Genomic DNA, 13,377 nt, shown 5'->3' on the forward strand with positions numbered 1-13,377 from the left:
ACACTTATCTTATCTGCCTCACTCTTTAGGGAAATGGTTTCTCACAACAGAAGATATGAAACACGTGTGCGGCAGAAGAGGTAAAGATGCTTCCTGAGTTCTTCCTTTCGATGCGAGTTGAGAACACTACGGTGAGTGTAAATGAAGTGTGTGACAGTGGGCTGGGCAAACACTGAAGCTGATGCCTCTGTAGGTCGTGCTCACGTGTTACAGCAGTCTAGAGTTTCCTCAGTTAAACCTGAGGTGGAGATACGTGAAGGGTAACACTACCACCACCACCACCACCACCACCACAACAATAACAACAACAACAACGACACGTCATACAATTCTATAGAAGGATTTGCTGTTTTACTGTCAGATGGGAGATTATTGTCCTGGTTTATGATTCATATCTATGTAATTACTGGGCCTATTCCCATAAAATAAAACAAGACATTTGCTCTGTCTGTCAGTAGAATTACCCCCCATTTTTTTATTATCACAATAGTCTTGTGCCATTGTTCAATATCAAAAACGTGATTGTTGCCACTTAAATGACTTTTTCTATATTTTCCTTTTTCTATGACACATTTGTGGAGTCAATCCCAAACAAATAATGGCTTGGCTCAACATTCATGGTTTGTTGATGAGAATATTCCTTTAGAATTTTGAGGTGTTTACTTATACGTTGTATGTTCTTCAGGTGGAAGAATGGGACATGGACCTGTGTAAATCAGCCTCCAAGACACATCACTGTAACACTGGTCTGTTTAAAAGAAAAATATAAAATAAACATAAAATAAATCATTCTTACTAGAACAAGGGTGGGCAAACTTTTTGACTCGAGGGCCACATTGGGTTCTAAAATTTGACCGAGGGGCCAGGAAAATATGATGTGTTTGTGTGAACTAATTACTATAAATTACACGCAAGATTTGACCTGTAACTTGTAACAAAGCAAACAAATGCAAGGCTCAATGTACAAATTGTTCGCTTTAGACCTGCTTTAGACCCACTTTAGAACAAATCACAGCTGTCCCCTCTGTCCCCTCTGTCCTTGATGACTCTGTGTGAGCTGATTTACCTGTGTCTTCACATCTGGATCATCTGCTCCGGAGCGCGTACTCATCGAGTGAGTGTTACGTTGTGACATGAGATATTTACACAGAAATTGGTCCAGATAATGATGCGCATGTGTCTTTTGACTCGTGAGTCAGGTCTGGCCAAAAAAGTTTAATTTACACAGTAGTGACAAGCCAGTCTTCTGAATGCGCCCGCGGTCCGCTGCGCAGCGTTTTGAAACTAAAACTATAGAGAACACGATGTGTCCTCTGGACAGTGCTTCTACTGTCCACAAGAGTCTTCTACAGTGTGTCAAACACTTGTGCTTCCTGCTTGATTGCCCCCGGTGGCCGTTTGTGGTGAATTTTATTTTCTTAGATGTTCTTGTGTGTGCGCACTATGTGCGAGCAGTGCGCAATTGCGCAGGCGCAGCTTAGAGGGAACAGTGCCATCTCTTGGGGAAATGTGGGCATTACAGGCGAAAGGTAAAATAAACGGCCAGCCACAGTATCGTGAATTTGAATCCCAACTCCGACATTTGCTGCATGTCCTTCTTTCTTTCTCATTCCATCTACTGTCTAATAAAGCCTACAGCAGAAAAAAAACAAAAAAAAACATTTAAAAAAAATATATATATATTTTAAAATAACTTGGACAAGCTTGGCGGGCCGGATTGAAAGGCCCAACGAGCCGTATGTGGCCCGCGGGCCGTAGTTTGCCCATTCTTGACCAAATGTTTTGCTGCATTTTCTGTGGGGGAAATATTCAACTGAGCATGTGCAGTACTAAATCAAAATCTAGTGGTGATATGAATGTTGCACCAATGAAATTTCCCCATGTGGGACAATAAAGGAATATCTTATCTTAACATATAGTTTTACATGATTTAATAATGAGCCGTGTTGATTATACTCTGAGTTTATTTAGTTATCACTGCAGTGTTGTCGAGAGTGTGTATTTATTTATCAAGAAAAAAACATTCTGGACCATAATTTATTAAGCCTACATTACACAGGAACTGTGTAATGTAAATGTAAATGTTATGTTTGTTCATAATATTTTTTTGTTTTCTTTACACAGAGCAGTGTAGCATGGAAGGGTCGAGAGAGGGAAGGACATTGTGCAAATTGTCCAAGACAGGCTGTGACAAGCTGCGCATGGAGCCTGGCATATGTGCTGCTATCCACTCAGCCACCAAGCAGCGTAAGTAACAGTTTTCAAATCAAACAACGTTAGTCTCACGTGTAAATGTTTCATGGGACTAACATTGTTTGTAAATGTATTGCCCCATTTAGAAATGTTACTGTACTTTTCTGGTTTGATCAGACATAATACTTATATATTACATTAAATATTACATTAATATACACTTATTAACTGTTAAATATTTTATAAATCCTGATAAATCCATTGCCAATCGAGCGAGAGGCCTTTTCTGAAACTACGACATCATCAAATTCAAAATGATAAACTTCTGAAACCTAAATTAATATATGAATAATAAATATTAATATAAATACTTGACAAAGTCTGCAAGCTAAAACTAATATCAATTGGCACATGCTTATCTGCCTTGAAATGATACTATAGGTAAATTATTTATTATAAATATATAATAAGAATAGTATTATACTAGTGAAAAGGAATCTTTCTTACTACTTTGCATTCAAAAGGTCACTCCCTCTTCTGCACCTGGAGGCTCTAGGTTTAACGTAATGGTGCCTTCATGGGACTGCTTTACTTTACCTATCATAAATACTGGTAAATCTCACCAAATTGAAATTATTGATGATGTTTAGCCTGAAGTAAAACTCAGAAAATCACAAAACCTTTGTAAAATAAGCATATTTATACATACCCAAACAATATATTTATCGGTGATAAAACATTTCAAACATAAACACATATATATATACTCAATAATCTAAGCTATGTGTAGAGGTGACAAAGGGCATCTAAACTGATCCCAGTGCGTTTATATTCGATGTCTCATGACTATATTTTGGAGGCTGGTGTTACTACAGCTCCACATTACACCCCTAATTCTCCTTCCATTGCACGTGCACAGTCTGGACTCTACTCCTATCCCATGCTGCCTCTCTGTCAGATAGGCGCGGTCTGCTGTAGCCCCTCGTACTCTCCATCACTGTCTCCCCTCCCTCTTCTCCACCCACCTGGCTTTACGCACCCCGTCTCTCCAACCGGTCTCTTCACTAGTGCTCCTCTCATCTCTCATCTCTCTCCAATCCCTTGCATTTTATGTCTTTTGTCCCTTCACAAAAGACATCACCATTATCGGGCGTAAAGGTAAGAATTGTCCTCTTCAAGACAGCTGGATCGTTACTGATTCAAGCCCACATTATGTTACCAACACCGGCAGCGGGAGTAGCGGCAGACACCTCCGGGAGAGAAGCTAAATGAAGGACCCACGTGCGTCGATGTGCTTTGTATTGTTATGAACGCGTTGGGCTGACTGCAACGAGACACAAGAAGAAGGCACCAGAGAAGGAAGCAAGAAGGAGGGGCAGCACTCAGCACGGCGTGTCCAAAGGGGGCTTAGGTAGGGGATATAGCAGCACCGGGCAAAAGTGGAAGTGTGCACCAGAGGGGTATAGATTGGAGACTGACTGGAAAATCTCATTTGAAACGGAGTTGGTGCTATTAAGAGACTGCAAAGTGTCTGAGAAGGGGAAAAACGGCAAGTATAAAAACGGGACTTATCTGGATTTTGTTAAATAGCTGGACTGCAACAAGATCAAGGTGTACGGAAGACATTGAACCTTTCTTATTGGTCTTTCTCTGTGAAGATTCTGCAATGGCTATACAACTAATGCCCGAATCGGCAGTCTGCCTGCTCATGGTAAGGCACAGAAAGAGCATGTTTTTTTTCTTCTTTGAAATAGTCGCCAAAAAGAGTGAATTTCTCCTGTGTTATTTTTGCTTTGGAGCATTGATCCTTGGAAAGCTCCTTCCCATTACTACTGTAAGCTATAACATTCTGGGACACACTTTCCCCAGATACTGCAGTTGTGTTTGAATCCTGTGAAATCGTTTTGGCTATTGAGAACTTCATTGGAGCTATAGCACATGAGAAAGAAGACAATTCTGCTGCATCTTTTCTTTAGGAACAATCTAACAGTCTTAAACATAATATGGGACAGTGAAGGGAAGTTTGTGCCCATAATTGTCCAAAATAGACGAGTTGAAAGTGAATGCGGAACAAGGGATGATAGCCCATGGTTACACTCTGGCGTATTTACAGCATGTATGTTCAGTAGCATGCACTGTCCCGACCAAATAAAACAAATAATAATAATGATTTAAAACGAAAGATAAATATGCACTACATCTAACTTAGAATGATCGTACATATATTTTTATTCCATACTGTTGGCATTCTGCAGTCCCAAGGGATGTGTGTGTGTGGTGGTGGGGGGTACACGCATGGCTGCACTACCTGCTCTACCTGTCATTGCTGTCTGTTACTATGACGATATAGGCCATGCACTTGAGGGAAAGGCGGCAGCGAAATGAGCAGGGCAAAGGAGAGACAGGAGGATTGATGGACAGGGCAAACACAGGTTAAATGATGAAGACAGCTTTAGGAAAAAAGTAAAGAGATTTATGTCTGCAAACAGAAGTGCACCTCATATACAGGCAAATCATACTAGATGTAATATTATCTGTAGTTTTTTCACGCTGATGGAATGTTTCAGAAAATGCATCAAATCAAACAACAAATATAACTGATTAAAATAAATATATTCATGACACAGTGCTTTGCCTTCCTCCATTTGTCAATACAATTTAGTGAATTATGAATTTAGTTGCTGATAAAGTGATTAAGATAGTAGTGCCACAATTGCCCTGGGACAAACAATGGCTGCCATTTGTGCCTTTGTTTGTGCCATTTGAAACCCCTCACCTTTGGCAGTTAGCATATTCAGAAAAACAACAAGGCCAGGTGGTGCCCCCAGCCTCTGGCTCACTTTGCATACGTTAGCATGAACATTAGCATTAGAGTAGAGGGTGTAGCTTAACAAGTGCCCCGCTGTCAAAGCTGACAACCCCAAAACCTCTCACTGTCACCCCAGATTAGCATTCTGTCATTAAGTTAGTATGAAAAATAAGCTTACTGTCCATAATTTGACTGCAGTTCCTCTGGAAATGCAATAACCACTAGACTGTAGTGGTGTAAAGTAGAATTAATATTATTAATATAACTGTACTAGAAGAACTAGAACAAGAAGTTTGTGTCTGGCACTTCGCAAGCTGCACAAGTTCTTCAAGCTCTTTATATCAGTGCAGTTCTCATTCACTCTTCTGTCAGACACACTCTGGTGTTATGATATTGCTGTTTAGTTTCTTCCCTGTTGCTGTCACAACCAAACACACAATCACACACTCACAGATGAGGGCAGTGAAGTATTTGCTCAAGAACACAAGCACAAGAATCAAACCACACATCTGCCTGTTCTTTTGACTGAGCAATATCCACCCCAACAGATACATTGTGTACAGTTATGGTACAGATGTACAGCTGCAGCAATCTTATAATGTGTGGATTTTGTTCAGCTTCCTGTTCAGCAACTGAAGCAAAAGCAATGAGGTCACACAAGTCAAGATGAACGTATAGTGTTTAAGCTTCTTCAGACATGCTCTAACTGGTTGTTGTGATTGATGTTGAATAAATGATGCCAGCCGTTGGTGAATGACATTTGTATTCACGATGTCCTGCTCAGAGCAGAACCCATCTTCATTATTAATGAGTTTACCCAGTGTGTGTTTGCTGTGACTGGGATTAATATTGATCACGCTTCCTGTCTATGTGCCTATTAATATTTTAGCTTCATAAGTGATTATCTCCACCAGTAATTACACAAGCTGCTCATTATGATTGGCTTGGCACTACAAATCTTCAGCAAAAGCCAAGCACATGAACTTTTAAAATAGCTGACATCACAACGTTAGTTAGCCCTGTTTTGCATAACTGTCTGATTTAGGGATTTTTATTTGATTTTGGCTCTAGTTAGTTTTAGGCTCTTCAGTGACCACACCATCTTGTCAATGCCCGAAGCTAAACAAAATGGGGCCTCGTTAGTACTTGGGTGGGAAACCATTGGGAAAACCAGGTGCCACAGTGGGGCAGCAGTGGTTCTAGTGTAAACTGCTGTTGTGTCCTTAGGCAAGACACTTCACCCACCTTGCCTAGTACGGATCTGGTGTATGTGTGAGTGATTTGTGGTGGTTGAAGGAGCCGATGGAAACAATACGCTCCATAGGAAAGGAAATAAGTTGAAAATAATCACTGCAAATGAAAACTTTTCTGGACGATTATATTATGCAAAACCAACCAAGCCAATTATCAAGTCTACAAACTTGCTAACAGTGAATATTCATTAATAGAAGTGTTATTTACATTCACTATGACAACCAAATACGAGAAACATTGACCCCAAAACAGTGTGTCCATGTCTTTCTGCCCTTATTACCCGTTCATTCAATGATGCTGTGGCTAAAGATGGAGACCAGATGACTAAGATGCAGCCAGTAGATTCATTCAGCCCTAATCGAATCACTGGCCTATGACGTGATGCTGTGCTCTGCGTACACTGGCCCTGATCGCAACGTCAATATCTCATTTTTTACTTTATATTGCGGCTCTTTATTGTTTCCATACACAAGGTTAAGTTACTCACTATGCCCCATGAAAGATTGTATGCGTATACAGTAATTTTTTATCTGATGTCCACGACATGGACAAAAGCGGGGAGTCGAGTGTGGTGGGGGAGGGTTAGCAGCATGACATCATACTCAGATAATTGATAGCAATGACAGACGGGAAAAGAAATATACAGTAGCATGGATGCTTGCAGTAATGTGCCAGGCTCGTGTTGGGGAAAGAGTACATACAATTAAAGCTTTGTTAAATTATACTATAATATGTCAACTATTGTAGCAAGAGATGGGTATTTCCTTTCAACCATTTTTATAAAAAAGAAAGAAATAACTCAAAATTTATTTCCTGATCCAGCTTGTGCTTTATTGTCTAGATAGATATTCCTGACCAAATCCTGGCCCAAGAACTTGAAAAGTTTACCCCAGTGGCAGAGCATAAACTAAAAACAAATACCTCAACCACATGTAAGTTATAATAATGACATTTCAATATTGTTGACTTACATCAGTAGAAGAAAACATATGTTGGTTTTAGTAGTGCATGTGCCTTCTGCTGGTACAGAAAGCCCCTTTCTAATGCGGCAGTAAATATTAGAGCTATAATCAGGAATTTGCCCAAAGCTGCAGAGTAACTGCAGAACAGTCACGGCTGAGCGATGAGAGCAGTGAGGACTGCTGATGTTAACACTCACATAGCAGGTGCAACACAGCAGCACAAACTACATATCTATGTGCATTTAATTCAGTGTCACTTACTAATACTGTTAAAAAACTCAATTAAATTCCTGTTTAATGGTCAGACCAGTGAAATTGCATTCCTGTATGACTTGAGATTGAAGACACAATAGTGTAGAGCAGGGGTGGGCAATTATTTTCCTCCGAGGGCCAGATTCGAATCCAGGCAAGTAGCGGAGGGCCGGCCCGCGATCATTGGTGTGAAAAAAAAAAATCCAAAAAATGAAGTATAGGCTATTGAATCTATTATTTAATTCATTTCCACTCATATTTATTAAGGATACAAGTGCAGACAGATGCCTTAGGGCAAAAAAAAGAAAAAAACATATATAATACATTTTTGAATATTAGGCCGCAGTTATTTTATGACTTGGTTTACGGATTTTTAAATGAAATATATTGAACAGGCGGGTGAAATATAAATACAAATATTAATATAATTTCAATTTCAAAATATTTTTTCTTCCGGGTTTTCCCAAAATACACCACGGGAGGAGGAGGGGGAGGGGACGCGCAGGTGAGTGTAACAGTAGATTCAGCGTGTTTTGCATTGGTAGTACTGACGCTTCTAAGTGTGCAACCTTAGTCACGGCAAAACGCACTGGAGAAAATGTGGTAAAAGGATTTAAAATGTGTATTTGCAATATAAGGAATTGGCGCTGCGCGTAGCAGACACGGAAACGGGCGCGCGCGTCTTCTCATGCTCTCCCGGGGCCGTGCGCAGGGGCGGAGCCGCTCAGTCACACAGGCTCAAGCAGGATTTTGACGAAAAATTGCTTCACGCGCTCTTATCTTTCGACTTAATACCGCTTTTTATATTTCATTTAAAGCTATTTTGCATTGTCGGTGGTACTTTATAAAAAAAAGATTGATAATCATTTATTTTATTTATATTGTAGAAATCAATAATCTAAGTGCGACGGATCCGTAAACCAAGTAATAAAATAACTGTGGCCTTACTTGGCATGTTTGGCGGGCCTGATTATAAAGACAAACGGGCATGTGGCCCGCGGGCTGCAGTTTGCCCACCCCTGGTGTAGAGAAATTGGGATTATCCACAGAACCTCACCAGAAATATCGCTTCCATTGCGAATTCTCTTAATGTCAGAGGGAAAAGGGTCTATAGCACTGTAGCAAAGTGAGAAGCACGCGTACCAGACAGCAAGATGGTCCCAGATATTACTCCCAGACCTTGCTGGGTATTTGTTAAGTTTTGCATGTCCTCCCTGTGTTTCCTTTTGGTGGTCTGTGTTCCCCCCAATTATGCAACAGTTTTTTAATGGAGAGGTGTATGGCCAAACCTGTCAGTAAAAGCATGTGGTTTGGAGGAGAGGTAAGACTTTGGAGGAATACATATGTTTAGTTTTAAATGACACATATGTTGATTATTATTTATTATTGACAATTATTTTATAGTAAACGCCAGCAGAGAGTCGAACCCAGGGACTTACAGTGAGGTGAGAGTGCTAGCAGCCATAATGCAATTTTGAAAGGTTGTATTTATTTATTTAGGAATTAGGATATTTATTTTATTTTATCATGATTCATTTTTAACACATCGCCCAACCCTACTAAAAAATTCCAACTTTCAGTATGAACATAGTTCAAGACCAGGGAGAAGCGCCCCTGGGTGTCTCCTGCTGCAGCGACAGTCAAATCCTTACCCTTAACCACAGTTCAGCTGTAACACCACCTCCCTCTCTTGCTTGTCTTTATTATATACTGAATTTGCTTAAATCCTTCCTCATTCCAATATTGATCACAATGAAAATCCCTATAAACCACAATTTGTACAGAATAATATTGTCACATATTTGGACACATCAAATTATTTAACACATGAAACTACGTGTCCAGAAAGGTGCCACGTCGATTTGTCTCTGTTGATGCGTACAGTAAATGTGTAAGACTGGGCATGTGCGTGTGTGGGAGGGTGTTTGCACAGCAGCCAATGTAAGGCGTATTGATGCGGTGCAGAGGACTAATTGACTGCAGTGGAGTGGTCATTTGTGCGGCTCACAGAAGGCTCAGGTGTTAAACGGGAATACGGGATATGCCTCATGCATGTTAATGAGACCAGACCATTGTTTCTAATCATGGCCGCCACGCTGAGACTTGACTGTTACTGTAAAGATGTTCTACAGTAACATTCATGAAGTTCAAAACTGTGGGTTTTTGTTGCAGTCAGTTGTCATTTAAGAAACATATAAACTAGGCCTAGGAACTAACAATTATGGCTTAGTTGATTAGTTAGTCAAAAAAATATTTCTATTGTACTTTTCAACACATTTTCACCAAATAAAGGTTGAAGTATAGTGACTGACAGCTCCTATATATAGAATATTTATGAATAAAGTTTATGCTGATGAAAATTATACATATTTTGTTCTTTTTTGACATTTTGAGTCTATATAGTCCAGATTACAATAATGATGATCAAAATACGATTACAAATATTCTTTATAATCCACTTCCTCTTTAATGCAGTTTTATAGTTCAGTGGTTCCTTAGTTTTTATATTGGCACATTCATTTTTACAGTATTTTGCTATAATTGACATTGTTATGATTTGTTGCTTTTTGTTTGAATATGTATTTAAAGAACTCAGAAAAATATATTGTTTTTTAGTCTTTGTTTGCACATTTTCTCCTACTTGCTAATGAATTCATGTTTGCAGTAAGCGTAGGCTGTTATTTCCATTCACTTGGCTTCTGTGGACGTAGTATTGATTGTAGAGAGCAGCCCAAGGAAACATCCTCTCCGCCCACACTGTTTATTTACACACTGTCCTAACACTTTGCCTGCTGCTCTACCATAACCCGCTGCCAATCAATGACTCCAGCCACTGCACGTGTACATTAAACACATTAAATCCCCTCAGTCCACTTCACTCACAGAAAACATCCCATAGAAAAGCCCACACATGACATTTATTGGGTGTGTCCCTCATAGTCCAAGTGCTGTGGAATAAAGATTTTAAGATAGGTGTATTATTTGTTTCTCCACACGATGCAGGAAAAATAATTATGTTTTGTCACGAGTCACTTTGGTTCTTTGTTTGAAAGTGAAAGTGGAAATGGGGAGTTCTTTTTTAATTACATTTGGGAATTTGGGTAACATATTAACCAATGTTATTGAGGAAAAAGTGTAGATTTGATTTAGCATATTTGCATATACGCACATAGTATTTCACAGTTAGGGTTGGCTGTTACTGACCTTGTTTTTGCATTCATAGATGAAAGTTCCAAGTTAAACATTATGAAGCATAGTGGCTTGAGAATATCCAAATCCCTTATGTCTATGTTTTTTATGTGTGTTTTTAATTAGTGTGTTTTTATTAATACCATTTTTATAAAACTGAAAAAACAAACAAAAACGTCACAAAATGCAAATAACTTATACTAATAATTTATACATATTTCCATTTTCAAATGAACAGCAAAGGGTGTTTGTTTATTCATTTTATTGATGTCTATTGTTATTTGAGTTGAGTGCTCTCGGTAGTTCTTTTTGTGACATCCCTTTACGTTTTTTCTCCTGCTGCCAAAAGTCAATTCTACGAGGTATCCATCAATTGTTTCTATTGCAGTTTTATGTCCCAGATAGTTTTAAAGTCAAGTGGAATGTTGAAAATAATTTGCCGTTCTTTATTTGTCAGTTCAACATTTCTGAACAGTTCGACATTCCCAAAACACATTAATGATGGGCTTCTCTTTTCTTTGCACTGTTTTACTTTCTTTGTCTTCTTACCCTGCTCAGTGTTGTTCGGAGCCAGTGTCAGTGTCACTTCTGCAAGGTGCCCCCCTGCCCCCCTGTCCTGATATGTCTTGTGCGCCGTGCAGAGTTCTGTGTGTGAGTGTGTGTCTCTGTGTGTGTGTGTGTGTCTCTGTGTGTGTGTGTTTGTGTGTCAGAGAGCTCTCTGATTGGCTCACCATCTGTCTGGCCTCTCAGCAGATGTCTGGGTGTAAGCAGCAGTGATTTTTCTTGCCCTCTTTCCTCTTTGTGTGTGTGAGTGATACTGTATGAGCGAACCCTGCCTGCCCCGACACCACTCCCACTGGGGCGGCCCATTGTCTTCTCATGGAGTCACTTAACAGATAACAGGCTCTTATATAAAATGAAGCGCTGTCTGGTATGTATGCAGACTTGTTCACCACGATTTACACACCCCAACGTTCATTAATAAACATACATTTGTTTATGAATTTTCAATCAATTACAGAGATTATGGCGAGAGAAAAAAAGAAAAACATTGTGTTTTTTTTTTTACAATTGTACTTATTTGCAGGCCCACATCTGGAATGAGGCTTGTAAAAATACTAAAATATGATCATATATTATAATTAATTAACTTCTCTAAAATCATGTGTTTTCCTGATAACAGCGAAATAAATAGCATGCTGCTTTATCGATACTTGCAGCTTTACTAATGAATTGCTGAGTTTAAATAAATACGAATATGAAAATGGTGTCTTCCTTATAGAGGAAGGAAACCGTGGAGGTCAAAAAAGAGAAGTGACTCAGAAGCATGTCAAATTTGAAGACTATTGGGGAGAATATATTGTGAAAGTCACTAACACAATATGAGTTACTATGTTTTATGAGGGCAATGGATGTAGTTTCTAGCAGTATTCTGTTGAGTAAGATCTATTCTGTTTTGCCTCTGTCATGTCTGTGACCTTGGTTGTCATGGTAACGGCTGCAGCATAAAGCTTTTCCAGTCAGCCTTTCCTTTGCTGCAAAGGTTGAGTTTTGATGAAAAATGTAAATGCAACATTTGGAATTGAGCATAATAAAATCCAATTTTCTGTAAAATCACATCTCCATGGAGAGAAGCAGGTGGCAGACCTAAACCTCACCCCCTCCTGGCACGATGTTGGGGGTTTTGTATTACATTTTTTGCTGTAATTCTTGGATTTCTTGTACCAGGGTTATTATTTTTTGTATTTTAAGATTTCATCATAAGAAAATATAAGAAAAAAATCCACTGTCTAGACAAAAAGCTCATCCTCTTAAAGTTATTTTACATCCCATTGACTTCTATTAGAAACACATATTTTCATCCTACTGTCATAAAAGTGGAATCATTGTCAAGATTTGGTTAAGTTTTCAGTTAGAGGTGGAACAACTAAACTACAAAACTAAAATCCCTTTGCATTCTTTTTACAGCATATTTAAGTTTTTTGGCACATGACATTTTTACACATTGTCTCATGCTTAAAATGTTTTCATAAGAACCCGTGTCAGGAGAGCCTGAGGGTTATTTAAGCCAAAGAAAGGCCATAACATATTTTCTGTCATATAAAGTGCAAAAGGTTCAAAATAAATTAATGATAAATTAAATGTAAACGTGCTTTGCCAGTGTGATGCGTTATGGCGGCAGCACATGCGCCATGTGTCATGCGATTGAATCCCCTCTTCAACAATTTTCGCTTCTCTTATCCCCGTTTCATGCTGAGCTATCCTGTCTAATAAAGGCTACGGGCCAAAAAATCCTTAAAAAGAAATACATAAATGAGTAAGTGAATAAATTAAATCCAATTGAACTGAAAATGACTTCTTCTGTTTGGGCTGTGTTCTAAGATTGTCCACTAGATGGAGTTAAAGACTAGTGAATTACATCTCAGCAGTGATCTTTTGAGAGATTGCGTTCATTTTATAATTTCTGGATCAACTAAGGAAAAAACATGCAACTATTACAGCATTATGCAATAATTTGCTCAGTATTAATACTTTTAAATGTTGGCCTGGCTTCATATCTATGTGGGATTGAAAATATTGATGACATGATTCCTTAATGGTCTTATGGTCATTTATTTAGCATTTTTCTACCTTCAAGGCACTCTACCAGGGGCTTTACATCAAGGAACCAGTCACCCATTCACACACCAGTTGTACGCAGACACTGGGGGTGAGACG

At 39.0% G+C, this 13,377-nt stretch overlaps 1 protein-coding gene across 1 annotated transcript in view; it reads left to right on the plus strand.

Annotated features, from left to right (window-relative positions):
• The first annotated feature begins 3,265 nt into the window (after nucleotides 1-3,265).
• Nucleotides 3,266-13,377, plus strand: part of frmd4a (FERM domain containing 4A) — a 166,745-nt gene continuing 156,633 nt past the window's right edge. Inside the window, exon 1 of the mRNA XM_072434670.1 lies at nucleotides 3,266-3,904. Coding sequence (XP_072290771.1) covers nucleotides 3,860-3,904 — 45 coding nt within the window. The 5' untranslated portion in view covers nucleotides 3,266-3,859. The remainder of the gene's footprint in view (nucleotides 3,905-13,377) is intronic.

The sequence above is a fragment of the Eucyclogobius newberryi genome, unplaced genomic scaffold, assembly GCF_026437365.1.
Source record: "Eucyclogobius newberryi isolate DKJ021-1_F unplaced genomic scaffold, fEucNew1.0.hap1 SCAF_7, whole genome shotgun sequence".
In the NCBI taxonomy this organism is placed as follows: domain Eukaryota; kingdom Metazoa; phylum Chordata; class Actinopteri; order Gobiiformes; family Gobiidae; genus Eucyclogobius; species Eucyclogobius newberryi.